Genomic DNA, 20288 nt, shown 5'->3' on the forward strand with positions numbered 1-20288 from the left:
ATATTTATGCGGGGTGATGAGAGGAATTCAGGCAAGATGGCGCAAACTACAGTTTTGAGACACAGTCCCGGGTTAGTGATTACATTTTCGCGTCATAAAAGTTAAAGAAATGCAACGAATCAAGAAATAATGACTAACCTTTTACTGTGTATGCCAAGAAGTATATGGCAAGACCTGTGCCGTAACGCTTGTAGAGATCAAACACAACAGATGATTTAGTCGAGTTGAAGACAGGACGATCCTTCCACGTCAAGGATTCCATTTTCCATGGGACACCAACTGATGTATTTACACCATCATACACATGCACGAAGTGGCCGTTGTAACTGTAGGAAGATGTATAATACAGATCCTGAATAATGAGTTTATAGCCTGGCTCTGTCTCCATGATGTGCTGACACCTCAGTTGCAAGCCATATTCCAGTTTCTCCAAGGTGAAGTGGAATACTTTGTCGCGGGCTAGAAACGTTGTGTTTTCTGAGCAAACGTGGAAAGCCTTGTGCACATTAGGGCTGGCCATTTCAGCGGTGAACCTGTTAAGTTTATCCCAGGTACTTTCATAAATGAAACCATTGATGTCGCTTCTTGTCAAGTTTAGGTCTGTGAGTGTAAGCGAGGGAGAGCGTGATAGAACGCCGTGAGATTTAGTGTTTGATACAAAGGAATGAGCCATCAAGGACTGGTTGTGAAGGACGCTATGATATACCACTTGCACGCCGATGCCCACTGAATTGTTTATGAAAATCCTACTTATATTGTGGTGAAAAAGATCGACTTTGAGAGCTGCTCCAGGAATCTGGATATCACTGCGATAGGCGTAGCCAGCATCGTGGATTTCCAGGTGTTCCAATGAACTTTTATGGTTTGTCATCGCCAGATGAAGCCCCGCCCAGCTGTAATGCTGGCAGTAGATGAACACAGTGTATCCCCAACATGAAGGTAAATAACTCCAGGTATTTGAGCTGCAGTTCAATATGTCCTTATCAACGTTCACGTCACAGACAACGTTATGGACGAAGCCAGGTACCTGTGCAGGAAGGGAATATAATCCATAGGTATGATAGTAGAAATCGAGTTGTTGGCAAATGATTTTACCTTCGTTGGTGAACGATGTCCCGTATGGCAAACACATCGGCCACCAGGTATCATTGACCAAAAATTCCACTCTACCCTCCCACGGTCCAGCCCCTCCACCCAAACGGAATCCTCCTTGGTGTTGCGCATGCTTTTTTAGAAATCGTACTTTTTCGTTTTCTGTTCCATCGACAAGAAGCATTCCTTGTACAATCATTGCTGACCTTGAAGGAAACTGAAGCGTCACATTTTTCGGTATGGACAAGGATCCATTAGTCAGGATAATGATATCATCCCGAACTTCGTAAGATGAGACAGCGCTTGATAAGGCCAGTGGTCTATCTAGGATTCCACCAATCGTTGCACCTTTAAGAAAGCAGGATGGTCTTGGTATGCTTGAATTAATGGCTGTTGTCTTGTTTGAGGACAGAAGGTAAGGGAAGAACTCCACTGGAGACAGTTCTACCCTGTGGTGGAAGTCAAAGATTCTATCTACGATCTTGCATTCCTCTGCTGTTCCCCACCAGTTGAATTTAGCATCAATACTTTGTTGGTAATCATGACGTAAGGTCGAGAGTTGGTATGCAAACTTGGGATTTTCTAAAATGTTTTCACGCAAATTGAAAGTACCTTCTTTAAGAACAATAACTGCGCGAGTTGAAGACCGGCGAAAAAAATTCGGAAAAAAGTCTTCTGTGGCGACTTCGTTGTCTTCAAAAGTATTGTTTCTCACAATGGCATGACGCGTTTCAGGGAACGATCTGTAGTCGATATATAACACGTTTTCAGCGCAGTTCTTCGTGAAGATGTTTTTATCGATTCCCACGTCAACAAGGTAACTTAATATATAGGTTTCGATATATAAAACTTTTCTAGCGCGATTCTTCATGAAGATGTTTTGATCTATTTTCACGTTAACTGGATTACTTTTGTAGTTTGTGCCACAGTTGTCGTTGTCCAACAAAGTCATTACTTTATCCGTGTTGTTTATGAAGGTGTTTGACTCGATAACAGCATCGAAGCCAAGGACACCAGGACAGTATACGAATAATGCATTACCCTTGTTCTGTTCAAAATAGTTTTTGTTTATAACAGTTTCCAGTCTTCTCGGTTTCCACGAGTGAGAGCCCCAGTAGCAGGAGTCTGGAGACAAGAAGATGCCTCCTTTATTGTTGCGCAAAATCTGGTTTCTGAGGATCGAAATGGTAACGTTGAAGACTAAATCCCTCCAAACCTGGCATTGCGGGCTCAGCTTGACTCCATATTGAGTATTGTCAGCTATTGTGCTCTCTTCCAGACTCAAATGGTCGTGCTTCAGCGGGGCGTTCCAAGAGGAACTTCTCAAATCATATAAGCCAACACCATGCCTTAGATTGGAATTTACTGTGCAGTTAAAGAATTGATAAAATCCAGCCTTGTTTGATATGCAGCAACCGTCTTCTCTGTTGTTGGAGAAATTTGAAAATCTGAAGTTAGAGGACACTTTGCCATCGTATATCCGAACCCCGCTGTATGTGTTCAAAACTGCAGCGATGTTTCGAAACTCAACTTCACCGGCTCCATTAGTGATCGCAAACCCATGGAGTGCGTTGCTATCGAACACAGAGTCCGAAACGTTACTTCTAAAACCAACACGCTGAAAAAACACTCCATTACGCATATTTCCTTTGGTAGATAGTTCGTGAATCCTACATGATATGAAACTGCTATCAAAGATCGCAAGCCCGTTGGCGCTATTGTTAATGAAGTGAACATTAGTAGCTGCTATTTCTCCAGAAATACGTTGAGCAGTCATGCCTTCTCCTTTGTTCCGAACGACCTCAGTTGAGGAAATCGTCAGCTTTCCGGTAAAGTCTTTTAAGAATATGCCTCTCCCATGATTGTCATTAAACGTATTGTTGGATATCACGATAGAGGAAACATCTAAAATGAGAAATAGGCGTGATGTGACTTAACTTCTTAACCTTGGTGTGGGTGTGTGGGTTTTCTTTTTTGTGCGGAAGGAGAGCGGGAAAGGCGCGAGGGCATGAGAAATACAGGGCCTTTTTTAGATCGTGTGTACAGTCTAAAAAGCCGAGATGATGGGAAAATTGCAATGAACACATCGTATGCCTGTCAAACATGTAAAAATGGTAAAATGAACATCAGATAAGACTGCTCGAGTGTTTAAAATCGTGTCGACTTTGTTTGCTTTTGCACAAACCTTCTTGCTTCTTATCAGGTTAATAGCCTGTACTGAGAAGAGGTGTTTTTTTTTTTAATTACGCAGAACGGACAGAAAAGAATGAGGCTTTTCAAATTGTACAACTAATTTATTTGGTTGCACTCGACTTTCAGATTTACGGTGTTCCTCATGTTCTACGAGTGAGAAAAATTTTTACCTTGATAATCTGTGATCAGAAATTTCAGTCTTGCATCTTTGCTTCCCGCGTTGAATCGAAATTTTATGAACAGTTCGTGACCAGAGCTTGAGGATGGCGTGAGAGCCTGATTGACACCTGTCCATTGGTTCACGAACGTGAGTTGGGTTGCATTTATCGTGTTCCCGTCGTGAACATGGAGCTCAAATTTTTCGCCAGTCATGGATTGATAATGTACGGCCAAATGTCGTCCTGGCCGAGTTTTAATGACCTGTGGAAAGAAGTTGAAAATTGAGATTAAACTCCTCCAAGGATTACTTAAGATTTTATTGAAATCTAATGAACTTAAATTGATAGAATGCCTGACGTAGAAAACATGGAAGTGATAAACAAAATCCGTATGGAGGATTGCCGGAGACAAGGGAAGGTTGACAAAATTGAGGCCGTTTTTTTTTTTCAAAATTTACTATCCGTGGCGAAGCTGTTTAACGAACCAAAGAGAGCCTACACGACGTTTGCTAACTTGCAAATGTAACAAATTGTTTGAAAATATATGTCATCGGCTTGGAACTGGCACGTTGAACAAGTTTATAGATTTACAAGCACGCCGCAACACTGTGCCTCTTTGGCTATGCAACAATTTGCGATTCACGATTCATACGCTAGCATCATTTAGAGGGAGAAGGAGTTTTTTCTAGTCTCCTTTGTTTCATATAAACACAACAATGGGCGTGTTACCTTGGTGCATTCAACATTCGTTTTTGCTTTACCCAAAGCCTGCAAGCTGATTGGAAATGTGATTGCATTCACACCCACAGAACAAAAATCCACTGGATCAGGAACTATCTGGCTATAGGACAGCCCGTATCCATTTGTTGTGTTCCACACTGCTGTGTTCTGAATCGTTACTGCCTTTGATCTGCCTTTAATCCGGATTCCTGCAAATTGGTTGTCTTTGATAGTGGTGTCATTAATGGTCAGTGGAGAACTGAGATTGTCAGACCTCACGCCATGTAGAAAACCTTTTATTGTCACATGTTCAAGGTCTGGGAGGTATTCCCCACCTTTGATGGCTTCATAGCCCAGGGACATGTCCACATATTGAAGAGATGAAGTCTTTTGTGTGCTGGAAAAATCGATTCCCTTCCAGTAAACTTTGCTCGATAGCAACTTTACCAAGCTGTGGCATTCTACTCCAATATCCTCATAATGACCTAAACAGTAGGACGGAACCCTCTATTATCTCACCAAATGGTCATGGAATTTAGCCTCGCACTATCTACATCCTGCTAATCAAGCGGGTAGAAAGAATTTAAAAATACATCAACTGTCGGTTACGTAGAATGCGTCAACGACAAAGACAAGTTACTTCATGACGTTATTACTTAAGATGTCATGGCTATCGTAACGCTTTAGCTTGATAAATGTTACTCCCTTAAAGGTGACGGAATCTGATTTCCTTGGATTCTCTCTACTAAGCAAAATCTCTTTATACGTCTCGACGTATTCTGATTGTTTTTGTTCTCTGATCAAAGGCGTCGTTCAGTTGATTAACTTTAGATCATCTTCTTTTGACGGCGCGCATTTTATTAATGCTGCGGCGCTAATCTACTGCTATTCGCCCTCTTTTCCTGTTTGACTTACCACAATTTTCAACTCCAATTCCTGGATGTTTGCACTCCAGCAAACTCTCCTCAGTCCCCATGCAGTTCACCTCGTCCAACCAAGTGGGCCCCGTTCCCCTGCCGTGTCTGTAGAACCTTTTGGCTCCCAAGAAACCCAGCTGTCTGCAAGCAACCTGTGATCATCAAACACAAAATGAACTGAAAAGGTCATTTTATTTTATCGTGATATAAGTCAACTCATAAGCTCATCCGGCCAGTGCTATTCAAGATTCCATTCAACAAGACGGAGTATGACCTCGCCTCCTGCCCCCACCTTCCCAGTTGTCATCCTTGTCTCTTCCCCGTTTACGACAGCGTTCAATGACCTGCTGGGATGGAATAAACTCTAGTTGCTGTTATGCTCTTGTTATGGAGGTGGTAGGCGGAATGGATTATAAAACAAGGCAGTTTCCCCTCGGTATAATATAGTTGTCTTATTGTGTTGCACAATGCAACTAACAAACTTAATTCATTTCGGGACCCTTTACATTTCAATCTATCCTTTTCGCGCCCATTCCCACACAATTCGAAAAACTGTTCTTGTAAACTTTGTTATCAACATGGGTATTCTCCTTACTTGCCTCTGCATTTATGCAGAGGTACTAAGGATAATTTGACTCAGTATCTTTAACTCAACTTAACTTCCGTCTACGTCTTTGTGATGTCATGAGTGCCTAAGTATAGTTTTTTTCGAGGGCTTCAATTTAAGATGCCAATCACTGTTCAATTATCTTTTCTCATAACCTACATGCTTGCCATTGTATCGATATTGTTAGGAGAAATTAGATACGAATCACACATTCAACTTACCCGAGCATCGTTGATATCAAACGAGTCCTGACACACGGTCCCCCATTGTCCCCTTAGAAATATCTCGAGGCGACCAACCGGATAATTTTTCCCGCCAACAAGGCGAATGCCATTATTATAAGGCGCTGTAACGTTCAAATAATCGTCCACATTTACTGAGCTGTTTGTTGGTATTTTGCTGAAAACGATTCTGCCATTCGAGTTTCCTTTTGCTTGCAAAGAGCCTTTCACTTGTAAAGCAACTCCAGCCTTAAAAAATAATTGGACTCCTGGTTCTATAGTTAAAGTGGCGTTCTCAGCAACAACACGATCTTTAGAAACAACATAAGCTGATCCGTTTAGTGTTAGAGTGGTATCGACAGTGATATCTCCTCCAATAGTTGTATTCTCTACGCGTTGCAGTGTGACGATTACCAAGAGCAGCAGATAAATGATTATACGTATCACTGGTGAATAATTAATCATCATTGAGATATAAGCTGTGGACACTGAAAAAGAAAATAAGGTGTAACAATGACGATCATTAATGACTGCGAAACATTTCAGCCTAGATCCATCTTAATGTGATCTAAGCTCAGATAGCTGGTAACACAGCTCTCTGTAACAGACCTTGTGAAACCCGACCTGGTGGCCTATCTTTCCCTCCCTGGGTGACCTCCCTGGGACCTCCCTGGCTACTGCTGAATTTTTAAGAGTTCCTGCTAAATTTTAGAGTCACTCGCAGCAGTTTTCGTTATTTGAGTTCGGACTGCGAGTGGGATTTTTTTCCACCTACACTCGCCAACTTTCAACACATTACCACCCACCGATACCAAAACCAAAGAAAAGAAAAACCGGAAAGATGAGCCAGCGTCGACTCGAAGAGCCATTCCAAAACCTAGGCCTTCGGATTCTACATCGGCATCCTTGCCTGAGCTTTCTTTTTGGTTGCTAGCTAAAGTTAATCGAGGGTACGCCGGAACGCCCCTAGCACACCACACAAAATCAAACGTCAACAGCTCATGGCATACAACCACGACTGCACGTGAATTCACAAATTGGAGTTGCGAGTGCAGTTGGCACAGTTCCGAAACAAGAATTTTAAAGAGTTCTCAAAAAGCAAATGACTCAGTGACACGAATACTCCCCAGAAGATCGTGAATCCGCAGAAATTTCCACCCATCTATGTGCCAGGTGATGTCTAAGCTTAACGGTGATCTTTCTCACACCGAAGATTCCGCGGGCTACCTCGTCATAATTAAGCAACACGCGAATAATCCACTTCGAGATGTTTACATCAACCATTTTCATGGGCTCATGCCCGTCGCGTCGACCTATTAATAGTCGGCAGTTAAGTCCTACCATAGTAGAGTAATGCGTTCTATCGAGATGGGATTAGTCAATTGAGATGGCTTCCAGCCCTTTGAAGCAGCCATTTCTCCTTTCTCCTTGCTTTTTCATCTAAGCTCGCCACAAGGTTTTCAAATCTGCTTCCAATTCATCCCAGCACCAACTGCGTGGTAACTACAAAGTACCATACCGCACCATCAAATTTGTGATCCAAAAAGTCAGTATCACGACTGCTTCTCTAAAGTGTGCCCTAAATCACACATGTAAGCACAAGCATCATCAGTGTCACTGTTGTCGGAAACGGGCGTTCCCTGCTCCTCCTAGCCGTAGCAATCAAGCTTCTCGAGTTAGCTCGAAATTAAATATCTGGTACTACAAGCCAGCCCTCTGAGTGCCCAGCTCACCCACTTGCATCTGATGCCTTTTCCTCGCCCTTCCCCTACCCTGCGCCATTCACGGTTGCCTTTATACATTCTCTAACTTAGCGTCTAATTTGTCTCCACGCCCGACTACAGACAACTTCAGGTCACAGTGCTTTTGCTAGGCCTCCCAGCGACCGGTTCGCGACTCGACATGCCAGCCCCAGTGGCGAGGCCGCCTTGCAACATATCCAGATACTTGCCTCTGAGGCTTCTTCGAATTTGGATGGCCAATTGGCTGCTCTAGCGATAAACCTTACGATTCCAAATCATGCATCCACGTTTTCTCGCGAACACGGTGCTACTTGCGGTCCTTTCTCATCCAATCAACTCTCGATCGCCTTAACAACCTCCCCCAAATTAACTACAGTCGATCATGGAAAACACGTTTCGTAGACCTCAGTTTACCTCACGGGAATGCACAGGAAATTCCTGCCGCCAATTGACTGTTTATGCGTTTTCTTTGTCTTGAATGCCAATTTGTAGCTACCGAACGAGTAAACAATTACTGTAATAATAATAATAATAATAATAATAATAATCTTTATACAGGAGGCTCCACTCACTGCATCATTATTCGATGGTTTATACGTTCGTTTTCCCTAACATGTTAACACGGTAATTTTTTTTCTTTTTCAGGGTGACTGGCCGCCGTCAAATAGAGGTTTGTTGACATTTTATGCTGTTTTTTGTTTTTCTCGAGTGTTTTCTGTATGGCAGTTCATGAGAGATCGACCCAGAGCAAACGTACTGTATGCCTGACGTCTTTTTCGTTCGTTTTGCATGTTAATTTGGTAATTTTTTTGTTCTTTCTGTCGGAAAAAAATTGTCAAAGCAACGCAACTTGTATAGGGACCGTAGTCCCTACTGAAGTAGTTGCATACAAATTTATATTACGTGATGTAAACACAAGGAGAAGATGGGACATTTAATAGGATTGTTCCAGTTGTCAACACAAAAAGGACATGTGATGTTTTTAGAGATAAGAACTTGTTAGTCATTAGTAACTACTAAAAGGATATTGCATATCAGCAATTCTAGAACAAGGCTTATGTGTACTATGTACAAATAAATGTTCTGTTCTGCAACATATTGCTCTGGGTCCTCTATACATGCCAACTTACAGGCAGTTTTCACCACCTAGGCCTGTTTGGTAGACTAACTTAGCCTGTAGTGTGGAAACTAGTAATACTTTTGTCACGCGCTCGGCAGCTGACGTGATTTTATGTCTTTTGTAAACGATTTTTTACGAATGCTAAATCATTTGCCCAAGCTACGTTAATTTTACAGTTATTAAAAGACATTTCCTTATACAGCTAGAATCTTAAATCTTTTGGAATCCTGAGAAATGGCTCATGGTCAAAATGACCTTTCTTTTCACCGACCTACTTAACTCAACGGTGGAGAACACTCTGGTTTTGTTTACGGCCAAATATGTGCTTTTTTGGATAAAGATTAATTTTGCAATAAGCTGGTTGTTTTACAAGTTTCTGTGCCCACTTGTTGTGGAATGCGAATTAAATGAAAATGGTCGATTTTCAGCCCAGTTGCGACTCGTTTATTTGAGTCTGAAGATTAAATCGAAAATGTGTTTTCTCGGAAAGACAAAACTATTTCAAGGAAAAAAACTAGTACTCACAGCCTGTTCCCATTTTTGCTGGGGTCTAGCGATATGTAAAAGACGAACGAAGCTGAGTTTTCTAGCCTTGACGTAAAAAATTGATTTCGTTCGATTTTTGTGGACATTTGTTCTTAAATGGCTTTGCCTGGTGATAAACAACTCACATGTAAACGCTTCAGTTAAGTGGCCTCCGTTGGCTTGCTTTCAACGTTTAACACAATACGTTTCTAGCAAAGTAGATATCATACATAGTATGTCAAATAACAGGTCTCACAGTCTTGCAAGTTTGTGCTTATATGATTAGATTACATAAATCGATGGGCTCCCTGGTAATGTCTTGGTGAACAACGGAATAACCCTGGTGGATTGACTCTTCCATGGCAGAGTTTTTGTTAAAATCCTCGTGAACAAACATGTCTGACAAGGTCTCTCACAGAGTGGGTGTTGGGTTACGATCATACGTTATGTTAAAAACGCACTCAAATGAACAATTTCAAGAAAGGCAAATCCCAAGTCTAAAATACTCACCGACAACACAGCACAACCTCTACAAACAACGTCCCTCCATAATCCTGTATCATTAACGCCAACCAGACTGTCGCTAAATTGAACTGAAACGTGCTATAAGCAATTGTTTCCAGTTGACCTTAGGTCATAGGATGGCGATATTTTTGTGATGCTTTGGTTTCTAGGAAGTTTCCGATGTACTATTGCTCGAAATCAATATTGACATGTTTATTGCAGCTGCACAGAGAAGAGAGGAGCCCTATTTGACCGTATTCCTAGCTAAATTCTCAGTACAACTGCAGTGCTAATCGATATGCTGGAGCTGATTGTAATCACAGGGCTGGTGGCGAAATCTCTGGTTCTCGCAAAATTTTAGTCCAGTTTCACGGGTCTCGCAGTCTCGTTTTTTTAGCGGTTATGTGCGTCTCGCAGTCTCGATTTTTATACGATCAGCTGTCTCGGAGTCTCGATTTTTCGCAAGGAGGCTGAGGGTTTCAAAGTCCCGATTCGTTTATCTGTTTCTACAATTGACGTATTCTCGTCACTTGATATTGAATTTCGATGAAGCAAATTTCAAATTTCCGAGAAAAAGTTAATTGTCCTCAATTGTCTGAATTCCACAAATAGCTGCAAAACCCACCGCAACATCCGTTTTGGCGACAGGAAAACAGTTCATATTTTGTTCTAGGATATCATAACATAGTGTGTTATGATCGAATTTCCAGTTCCAGCCAGTTCGAATAAGCTGGCTAAACGATTGTACAAGCACATTCTAGATCTCAACTAAATCTTCGGCCCGAATTTTAAGAGTCTGGACGTCTCGCACTCGCACTCAAATCAGTCCATCAATCAAACTTTACTTAAAGAGGGTGACACTTAATAGTTAAAAACTAATGAACTTGTGGCCCTCAATAAACATTGTTACAGTTTAAAAAAAACCTATTATAATTAATAACCTAATTAAAAATTTATTTAAAGCCCAATTAAAAATCACAATGTACAACAGATCACGATCTAAAAGTTAAAGGTAGAACATATTGCTCATGTCATGCAAATTACTTAAAAAAGGAGTGAAACTCTTATCCCTAAGCTGACTTAATTTAAAATGTTTATACAAAGCATTCTTCAAAGTACTTAAAACACGCTTTGAAGTCCCGGTCTGGCCGAATCTAATAAGTCAAAATGTCTCGATCTCGCAGAGAAAAACGCTTGTCTCGTCGTCTCGTAAAGTCTCGCATTTACCATTCACTGATCGTGATCAAACAGTCTACCCGTGATCATGTTACGCGTCAGTTGAAACCCCAACCTCGACAATGGTCGTGGATCCGAACGTAGCCTGTGAACAAGCTTCCGATTAGGTTATAGTCTCATTGGGCAAGAAAAGCGAGTGTAACTAGCCGAGAACGATTCAGGGAAAAAAAACGTGTTACCTTAATGCAAGAGGTTTCCTTTCGTCTTTCTGCTACTGAAGTGAAAAAAGCAGTCACGGCATTCAAAGCCAGTGGGAGAAGTAAGCCTCTGGTAGGCTTGAATCTCACTTCCATTCTGACTAAAAATGTCAAACCTTTTGAAAAATAAATTTAAGTATCGACCAATGGCAATCAGTGAAGCACGTGCATATCAGTCGTAATTTTGTCGGATCGCTTCATTCACACAGACTTTATTTCCACCTGAGTAGTAAGCCCTGGTTATTGTCACTTGACTTGTATTGAGTTTGGCGGTTTGGTCGTGTTAGTGTAGGAAATAGCATGGTTTCTAGGGCTATTTGGGATAAATACCGCGAGTGATGTTTTAAAATTCACCAAAATATCACGAGCCGCCATGGCGAGTGATATTTGGAGAGTTTTGAAATATCACGAGCCGGTATTTATCTCAAATACCCCTAGAAACCGTGCTAGTTTTTGCTTTTACTACAAGGCAAAGAAAGTTCGCATTTTATCCAACACACATATTTTTATTTAGTCACGCTTAATTGATTGGCTGTACAAAAACATGTGATTAAACATGTGATCGCTCAAACATCACACACATCACACAACTGTGATGAAACTGTACTCGAATCTCTGTAAATCTCAGCTCTAAAGAGTGAAAGTTTTTAACAGGCTTTTAAATCAAAGTTTAACAATCATCTGCAATCGATTCTGTCTGTGGAACATTCCACCTCGGCTCGGGAAACTTTTGGCTAAGCTGGTAGTTGATGGTCACTTGACAGCCGTGGAAATTGTTGATTGTCATCAACCGCTCTTTATTCATCATAAGCGTGTTTTCCACAGCAGAGGAAAGGCCAACATTTTGAAGAGGACGGCGTTGGTTGGACGTTCTTACCTGACCGTCTGAGTTTATGATTGAGGAAATTAGCCGTTGTTCATTCTCACTGCCTACCTAGTGGTCGGCAAAAGAACGCTCATTTGTATGGCCAGTGACGCCAATGATTGTGGAGCGAGGTTGGTTGGCAGCTTTGAATTTCTTCACCAGCGTTTTGCGTGCACTATGTTTTGTGAGCCTTTTACCTTCAATCTCGGCCTTAACAGCCATAGATTTCAAGAAGGAATGAACGCTGTGGATCCCCATTCGCTGTCGCTTATACCACACTTGAGACTTCGGGCGCTCAATCACCGCGAGGTAAAATGGCCCACTGAATTTCATTTCCTCAGGTCTGTATGACAGAAACGTCTTCAGAAGCTTGACTGGACATCTTGGCCCACCAGTTGCAAACATTTTCGGATGAACCACTCTTCTTTTTTTGCGAAGCCCGCCCTGACGCGTTTTTGTGGGATTTTCTTCGTATGTGATGTACTCGACGCCATTGTCGTCTTTGCTGAATGAAAAATCTTCTACATACCTGTCGTGGTGCTCCCGGCAGCCTCGTAATCCGAAATGCTCCGTCAAAACAGACCACATTATGGCTATTAGGGACTTCGGAGATTGGCTGCCAACGAGCCCTTTGGACCAGCCACAACAGCTCTTCATCTTCAGTGGTTAGTGCCTTTCATGCACGGGGGCGTTTGCCGTAGCCCTGTTCACGGAGGAAGCGCGCTTTCCCCTCGAGCACAATGCCTACTTCTTTTAATGGCGGTCCAGGGACGCTATCATTATCCGCAAACTGTCTGGCTCGTGGTCTGAACCATCCTTCTTTCTCACCACGGTGAAAAACTTCCGAAGTTTCTCCTCGAGTTCCTTGGCTTCGTAGCTTACAATATCTGGACTGTTTCCTTTTTCTTTAGCCCATGTGGTCCAAACAGTAACCCAGATTTTGATGCTTTTCTTTGTGTTTGAATTTTCTCCATTTTCCTTAAAATGCTGCAGTTCTCTCGCGTCACAATCGGGAAATCTATCCGCCACTGTTTTAAAATTAGAAACAATAATTTTTCAGTTACCATGGAAACTGGCTGTAATTTTTACATGTAAGTATTTCAAATTTGGCTTAAATACAACTGGCCTTAGCCAATCACATTTTAGAAATTTCTCAGTCTGTAGAATATGCTACTATATATGTGGGGGATACTCCCCAAAGTATTTGGTAGGGGTGTGTGTCCCGAATCTTGACACCCTTATTCTATTTCAGACTTAACCCTGAGATTTTCTATATACCGCATTTTCTCTATTAAGAGGCCCTGCGCCTAAGAAACGACCGATGATTTCCGGCTAAAAAATAAAATCGGCCGATTTTTATCTCCCAAGTAGAGGTTACCGAATACTATTTAAAAATGAATTTCTTTTGTTTCAGTTTAGCTTTAAACCAAAAATATCGAGCCGCAAACTTTTTCCGTCTGATAGCAGCAAAATCAGGCCGAAAATAAGCCCCCGCAAAATACTGTTCAGAAATTATTATCGCAACGCAAAATAATGAGAAAACTACACAGTGTTGAAGAAAAAGGCCTTTTAATGCAATATCATTCGATAAACATCAAAAAACTGCCGAAGCGATTAAAAAATAACGGTTCAAATGTTGCATACTAAATTAGATGGAGCGTTGGAGCTGATTTTAAAATAATTTTTTCTCAAAAGTTCAACGCTTTTGAAAGCAATCACTGTGATGAATTAGACATTGGAGGGATACACATCAAGTCTCTGGAAAAACATTTTTCGGCCAAAGTATATTGACCTTGTACAAAGCGTTCAAAGTTACCGTGTTTACCGTTATCCTGCTACTTCGGCGAAACACTTTTCTTTTGCCAATACGGCCGTGGATAGCGTGTTAAACGCCACTTTAAACCTTGCTAGGCATTCAAAGACCATCCTGAGTAGAAGGACGTAGAATTGAAAGAGACAGGAAGATGAAAAATACGCAGAAAAAGAAAATAACTCGAAATTACCATCTGCTGACGAAAGTTGAATCTGGAAAATGTCGTCGCGTGACAGCGGCCATTGACGTCATTTGTACAAATAGCGGCGGAATCCAAACGAATGCACAAATAGGGAAACAATTTTTCCCGGCCAGAAAACGTTCAGTGGAACAATGTTACGTTATTTTTCACCAATGATGGTCACTCAAAAAGAAAAACTTCCCCAACCGCCACACCGTTTTGGCCGCAGCGTGATCTGAGTTATGGGGTCACGACTGGATCCCTAGCCGCTGACCGCCCGAAGGACATTGCAGACTCGTTTTCCCCTGCTCTTGCGACTTGACGTGACAAATGACGTCAATGGCCGCTGTCACACGACGACATTTTCCAGATTCAACTTTCGTCAGCAGATGGTAATTTCGAGTTATTTTCTTTTTCTGCGTATTTTTCATCTTATCTTCCTTTCTCTTTCAATTCTACATCCTTCTACTCAGGATGGTCTTTGAATGCCTAGCAAGGTTTAAAGTGGCGTTTAACACGCTATCCACGGCCGTATTGGCAAAAGAAAAGTGTTTCGCCGAAGTAGCAGGATAACGGTAAACACGGTAACTTTGAACGCTTTGTACAAGGTCAATATACTTTGGCCGAAAAATGTTTTTCCAGAAACGTGATGTGTATCCCTCCAATGTCTAATTCATCACTGTGATTGCTTTCAACAGCGTTGGACTTTTGAGAAAAAATTATTTTAAAATCAGCTCCAACGCTCCATCTAATTTAGTATGCAACATTTGAACCGTTATTTTTTAATCGCTTCGGCAGTTTTTTGATGTTTATCGAATGATATTGCATTAAAAGGCCTTTTTCTTCAACACTGTGTAGTTTTCTCATTATTTTGCGTTGCGATAATAATTTCTGAACAGTATTTTGCGGGGGCTTATTTTCGGCCTGATTTTGCTGCTATCAGACGGAAAAAGTTTGCGGCTCGTTATTTTTGGTTTAAAGCTAAACTGAAACAAAAGAAATTCATTTTTAAATAGTATTCGGTAACCTCTACTTGGGAGATAAAAATCGGCCGATTTTATTTTTTAGCCGGAAATCATCGGTCGTTTCTTAGGCGCAGGGCCTCTTAAACACCGGGTCTCGAATAAACGCCGAGTCTCCCACGTACATTCGTAAATAATACTGTGAAGGAATTTATATTTGAGTTATAGTAAGCTTTAGGTATAATTGTAAGATATTTTAAAGCTCTAAAAATAATGAATAAAAAACCTAGTATACTCCAGGCTCGAATAAACTGCAAAAGTCAATAAACGCCTGATCCGCGAGTCAAGTTTAAAATAAACGCCGGGGGCGTTTAATCGAGAAAATACGGCACCCTAGTCGGGACGAAAGGTCACGACTTTAAAATGTCTCGGAGTCGTTCTGGATAAAACTCTTTCTTAGGTTTCCCACATCTCCGAAGTTATAAGTAATTTGGCAAAAGTCGTGTTTGGAGTTAGAAGCTTCGACAGAAAATGGAATGTTGGCGTGGTTACTCCAGGGTTAACAGTTCACACGGATCATCTCATATGATACTGCGAACAAAATGCGCTTTAGATAAATTATGCTGGTGGAACGGTTCAGCCAAATAGAGGTTTGTCGAAGTCGTCATTTATGTAGGCACAGTGCTAAGAGATATTTGTTTAAAGAAAGAGAAGAAAAACATTATAAAGAGAATGATGACTACTGCTGCAACGGCGGTGGGAATAGAGAGGGAAGCACAGATGTACGGGAAGTGGTTATATTTTGACACTAATGGGTCATTTATGTTTCCAGCCAGCTCCTCCCCACTCTGATTAAAACAAGGCAAAGAGCCAAAACCGTCCAGAAAATCGTAAAGAAAGAAACAGTGAGCTTTTTGATGTGACTCATTTCAAAGCCAACACAAACAAATGTTCACAGACTGAGATTACTAGAAACACCGGTAAGTAAGTTAGTAAACTTTAATTAGACAGGGTAGCACATTCAGTTCTAAGGCTGATCTCCATAGGGGCCCAGTTGAGATATCGATTGATACATCCGTTAAGATATCGATACTCGTCACTTAGCCAGCTTCATCAAAGTGGTCACAGATTTGTAACAATGGTCGCCTTAACCAACAAACATAGTTAGGACTATGGCCCAAAGAATAGCGCCAAAGCTCGCAATTACTTCCAAGACCGTTGAATTCGACGGGCCGCTACACAGGTCACTTTGACAACACTCTAACGAGCAGTTGGAGACTGGGCCGGGAACTGCAAGCTTCCTGCACCCTAAGACAAACACAGGTTGTCAGTATTGTGCTGTTATAGATATCGGACTTCCAAACTTAAACTGATCTCTTCTTTGAGAATGAGTGACTCGGCCCTTATTAAATGAATAACATATGCAGTAATTTATTCCAAATGTCTACAATAAGTATTGAGGCAGTAAAAATGCTCGCCTCTTTGGTAAAATGCTTAAAGGTCGGTACACATCGTGTGAACCAGCCATTTTTACCACAAAATCTAGTCGCAGGGACTAAAATATGGTCCCTACGACTTGTTCCTCAAAACGCTGCGACCAGTCTCTTCGTGTAAACTCTTCAGCGGACTAGTTGAAGGGACTAGTCACCTCGTGTGCGCCGATCTTAAGTCTTTAACAATCGTATGCGACAAATTGGCTTTGTTTAAACAGTCATCCAAAATTTCATAACAGTCGGCAAAACATGAAATTTTTCGCAAACTAGGGAAGTGTAAAATTTTGTCTGTTTCAAAAATACTTTAAAAAATCTGTCTTGCGTTTTTTTGGGGAGCTTATTTCGATTCTCCCCATTTACAACAAATCTGACCTAATCTGTGTGACACCTATAGTGTTCACATCAAGGGAAAAGGGCTGAGTATTATTGTCGCAATACATGGTTGAAATGCAAATGCAATATTCATACACAATGAAAAAACATCCTGCAGTAAGTGGTTAGGACGGGTGCACTTACAGCTGAAGTTGAACTGTGCGTCACACGCGAGACTGCTAGAACAGTTCTTTGTCTCAGTAGATTGGAAGATCAGAAATGCGCAGTTATAATTCATTGTCATACATCTGTCAGATATCTCATTGCACGTCTTCTTCACCATATTGTCACTGCCGCACTTTGGTACTCCAAAAGATCCAGCTGCGTTTGTACAGTCGTAGCATTGCAGTGATAGAGCTGCCAGATGAGTAAAGAATACCCTCTTTTCAGTAACCTGGGCGACATAAGCGGTATTGTCCGGGGGGAGGGCAAGTTATTGCCGGGGGTGGGGTACTCCCATATATATATATTGGCTATACAAATATGTTCCGGGGGATAGAGTATGGTTTTTGAGGTCCCCGATCCTGAAATATCATTTTTGCCCCCGGTTGGCATTGTGTTCTCGGTGTGATCCTTAGAAGGGGTACCTATATTGTTTCAGCTAAATTGCAGAGCGTAAATGCCCAGCTAAACCTAAAATAAAATTAATGTTTGACGGCTTAACTTCCATATGCCAATGTTATAGAAACGAGATAAAGCTGACCCGTTAACACCATTCTTAGTTTTTGTTTTTCCCTTGAACAGGGTGTAATTTTTCTGGTTTGTGCCTTAAATAAGGTATCAATTTCCGTTTGCTTTATCCTCAGATAGGGTCAGTCATGAAAGACTCTTCGCGGCACACACTCGTCCGAAATTTACGGGAGCACCCCCTCCCCCTGGGGAGCTTTATCTGTAGAATGCGACAACTGTTCGGTAGTTCGGTTTATTAGCAGTATTGAAAGATGAAAGGTTTGGGACAAAAGCGCAGTCAAAGGCAAACTCAGTTCCACTAAAAAATCTCAATTACGAAAAGCCAAATTTACCTTAATTCTGCAGAGTTACGCAGGGAGATGACTCAAAATTATTCAACAAATTGAGGCAGCTGTGACAACAGAAAGGCATATTTCTTCTTGTTCAACCTGTCAGCTCGCTTGATCCAATTAGTGACTCTTGCCGTTGTGCTTTTTCTTTTCTCTGGTTTACTTTAAAGAAAAAAGTTGATTCCCGACCTCGACTTGATTTGATTTGATTTGATTTGATCCCAATCAAAGCCTTACCCTGATCGCAAAGGTTTTCTTGCTTTTTTTTTTTTTTTTTTTTTTTTTTTTTTTTTTTCTCTTTTTCTGACAAACGTTCAAAGGTCCTGTTTTCTGAGATACCAGGAAATCATTAAATCAATTCTAAACTGAAATGCAAACAGTATAACTCCTCGAAAGCTTATCGGCTCGTGCTGGCTCGTCGTATTTTGTTGGCAGAAATGAGCAAAAAATCACTGGTGATGTTAATTTGCTTTCACTGCCTTTAACGCGCCATTGACTAACTCGCTTCCTCCGAAAGACGACGGACATTTTCAGTCTCAAATAGCACGCCACGATTTACATGAAAGAACAAAGCCGCAAAATATTTAGCCAGTTCTAACTGACTTTAACTTACCGGTTGTTATCATACACAGATTGAGCAGGGCCTCAAGAAGCAAGGGTGAAGAGTCCATGACTCATCAACTCGCGGACCAGATCTACAACCCAGGGGGAGTGGGTTGAGCTGCCATATGAAAAGGACGACGATGCTCGTCAGCAATTTTGAAAAGAACTCCTAAGAGGTACCAAGATCCTGTTTTCTGGGCGTAGCTTGAATTCTAAAACAACACTTTAACTAACACTTTCATAATTTATAATAGCGATAAAGACGAATGAGACAAAATTTAAAATCAATTACTTGTCAAATATCCCCTGTCATATCTTTTGGTTCAATACCCTAAAGGCTCCCGCTGTGGACCTTTTGAGGCTAAACACCCTAAAAGGTACCAAAACCGTTTATTTTAACTCCTAAAAGGTACGAAGAGCACCCTCGTTTGTTTTATATGGAATCCCCTCCCTCCGGATTTAGAACACTATGAAAATAAAGTGGGCGAGATTTGTCATTTATAACTTACTGACCTCATTGTGTAGCCAATAGCAACACAAGTGCCCACCTAAAGCTGTCCAGCGGTCACGCCAAAGAGTTGCGATTCTCGTCAGAAACTGTACTTCTAAAGGGGATTAATTAAATTAACTAAAATCATTTTCTAACTCCACTCAGAGTACAAGTAACAAGCGTAATGGGTGTAAATAAACTCGATCTTTGTACTCGTCAAGAAGTAAGGTTTACACAAATATTACAATTAAAAGGAACAAACATTTCTCTCTGCCGTCACCGTTATTTGTCAGTTAAGAGCGGTGACTAAATGTTTTCTCTTTTCTGTGTACACATCGTTTGTTAAGGTCAAATAAAAGTACCCTTACAGAAGCGGGACTCGCTCTTCTAGCTTTTTCACCCGTAACCGATGCACTTGTACCTGTGTATTTTCCGATTTGTAAATCAGGGGAATAAATTTTATATCCTTTAGTAAGTATAAAACTTTCTTTTCCTCTTTGGTAGAAAAGCTGGTCCTTAACGGTTTCAGTTGAAAACAAGGAAAGAAAGTGCATGTATTTCTGCTGTCACAGTTCACTGAATTTGTCACACGTAGTAAGCTATAATTTTCGGTGAGGTAGCTGGCCTTACAGTGCTGCTATTCCTGGGTGTTATTATAATTTCTTTTGATTCCAGTTACAGTTAACGTTGTTTTACTTCGTAACTGTTATTTAAACGTTTACTGCAAATATAACTATGCCAAAACTGATACTCCGCTGGCCTCCAACTGCTCCACCGCAGACGCTCTTTGGGCTCGTCACGTAATCGCAAGCGTCCTTGCGGAACATAAGTCGGACACCATCGCTTCACTGTCGCTTTCCATCTGATCCTGTATTGAGCTGTTTTCTTGACAGCAACCCAAGTCACGTCCTTTTCTTTCAACTCTTACTAGCAGCCGATGAGCCTTTATGACTGCACGGGCCTTCGTTTACCTTATGGATTTCACTCAAGGGTTGCATGGCTCGGGGGGGGGGGTACTTCCGGAAAAGTTGGGTGGGAGTGTGCGGTCCACTTCTTAAAACCGTAACCCTACTTATGAACAAAATCTGCGAACTTTGTTACCCTATTAATGGCCTGACCAAAAATTCGATACCCTATTTATGACCGTTGCGGCTGGCACAGTTGCCCTAAGCATAAGTTATGAAGGACTTCTGTTGATGGTCATATCGATAATGATAAAAAAAAGTAGCCTCTTCTAAGAAACATACCCAATTCAAGA

General features: G+C 41.3%; 2 protein-coding genes and 1 pseudogene across 2 annotated transcripts in view; all 3 read right to left on the reverse strand.

Annotated features, from left to right (window-relative positions):
• Positions 1 to 11274, reverse strand: part of LOC145503278 (uncharacterized) — a 52530-nt gene extending 41256 nt beyond the window's left edge. The window contains 7 exon segments of the mRNA XM_081482773.1: positions 139 to 1882; positions 1970 to 2997; positions 3456 to 3705; positions 4173 to 4648; positions 5079 to 5232; positions 5909 to 6396; positions 11215 to 11274. Coding sequence (XP_081338899.1) covers positions 139 to 1882; positions 1970 to 2997; positions 3456 to 3705; positions 4173 to 4648; positions 5079 to 5232; positions 5909 to 6376 — 4120 coding nt within the window. The 5' untranslated portion in view covers positions 6377 to 6396; positions 11215 to 11274.
• Positions 1 to 19078, reverse strand: part of LOC145502871 (uncharacterized) — a 76036-nt gene extending 56958 nt beyond the window's left edge. The window contains exon 1 of the mRNA XM_081482276.1: positions 18551 to 19078. Coding sequence (XP_081338402.1) covers positions 18551 to 18608 — 58 coding nt within the window. The 5' untranslated portion in view covers positions 18609 to 19078. The remainder of the gene's footprint in view (positions 1 to 18550) is intronic.
• Positions 11765 to 12992, reverse strand: LOC145502865 (uncharacterized protein KIAA1958-like; annotated as a pseudogene).
• Positions 19079 to 20288: the final 1210 nt, after the last annotated feature.

Source organism: Orbicella franksi, chromosome 11 (genome assembly GCF_964199315.1).
Source record: "Orbicella franksi chromosome 11, jaOrbFran1.1, whole genome shotgun sequence".
Lineage (NCBI taxonomy): Eukaryota > Metazoa > Cnidaria > Anthozoa > Scleractinia > Merulinidae > Orbicella > Orbicella franksi.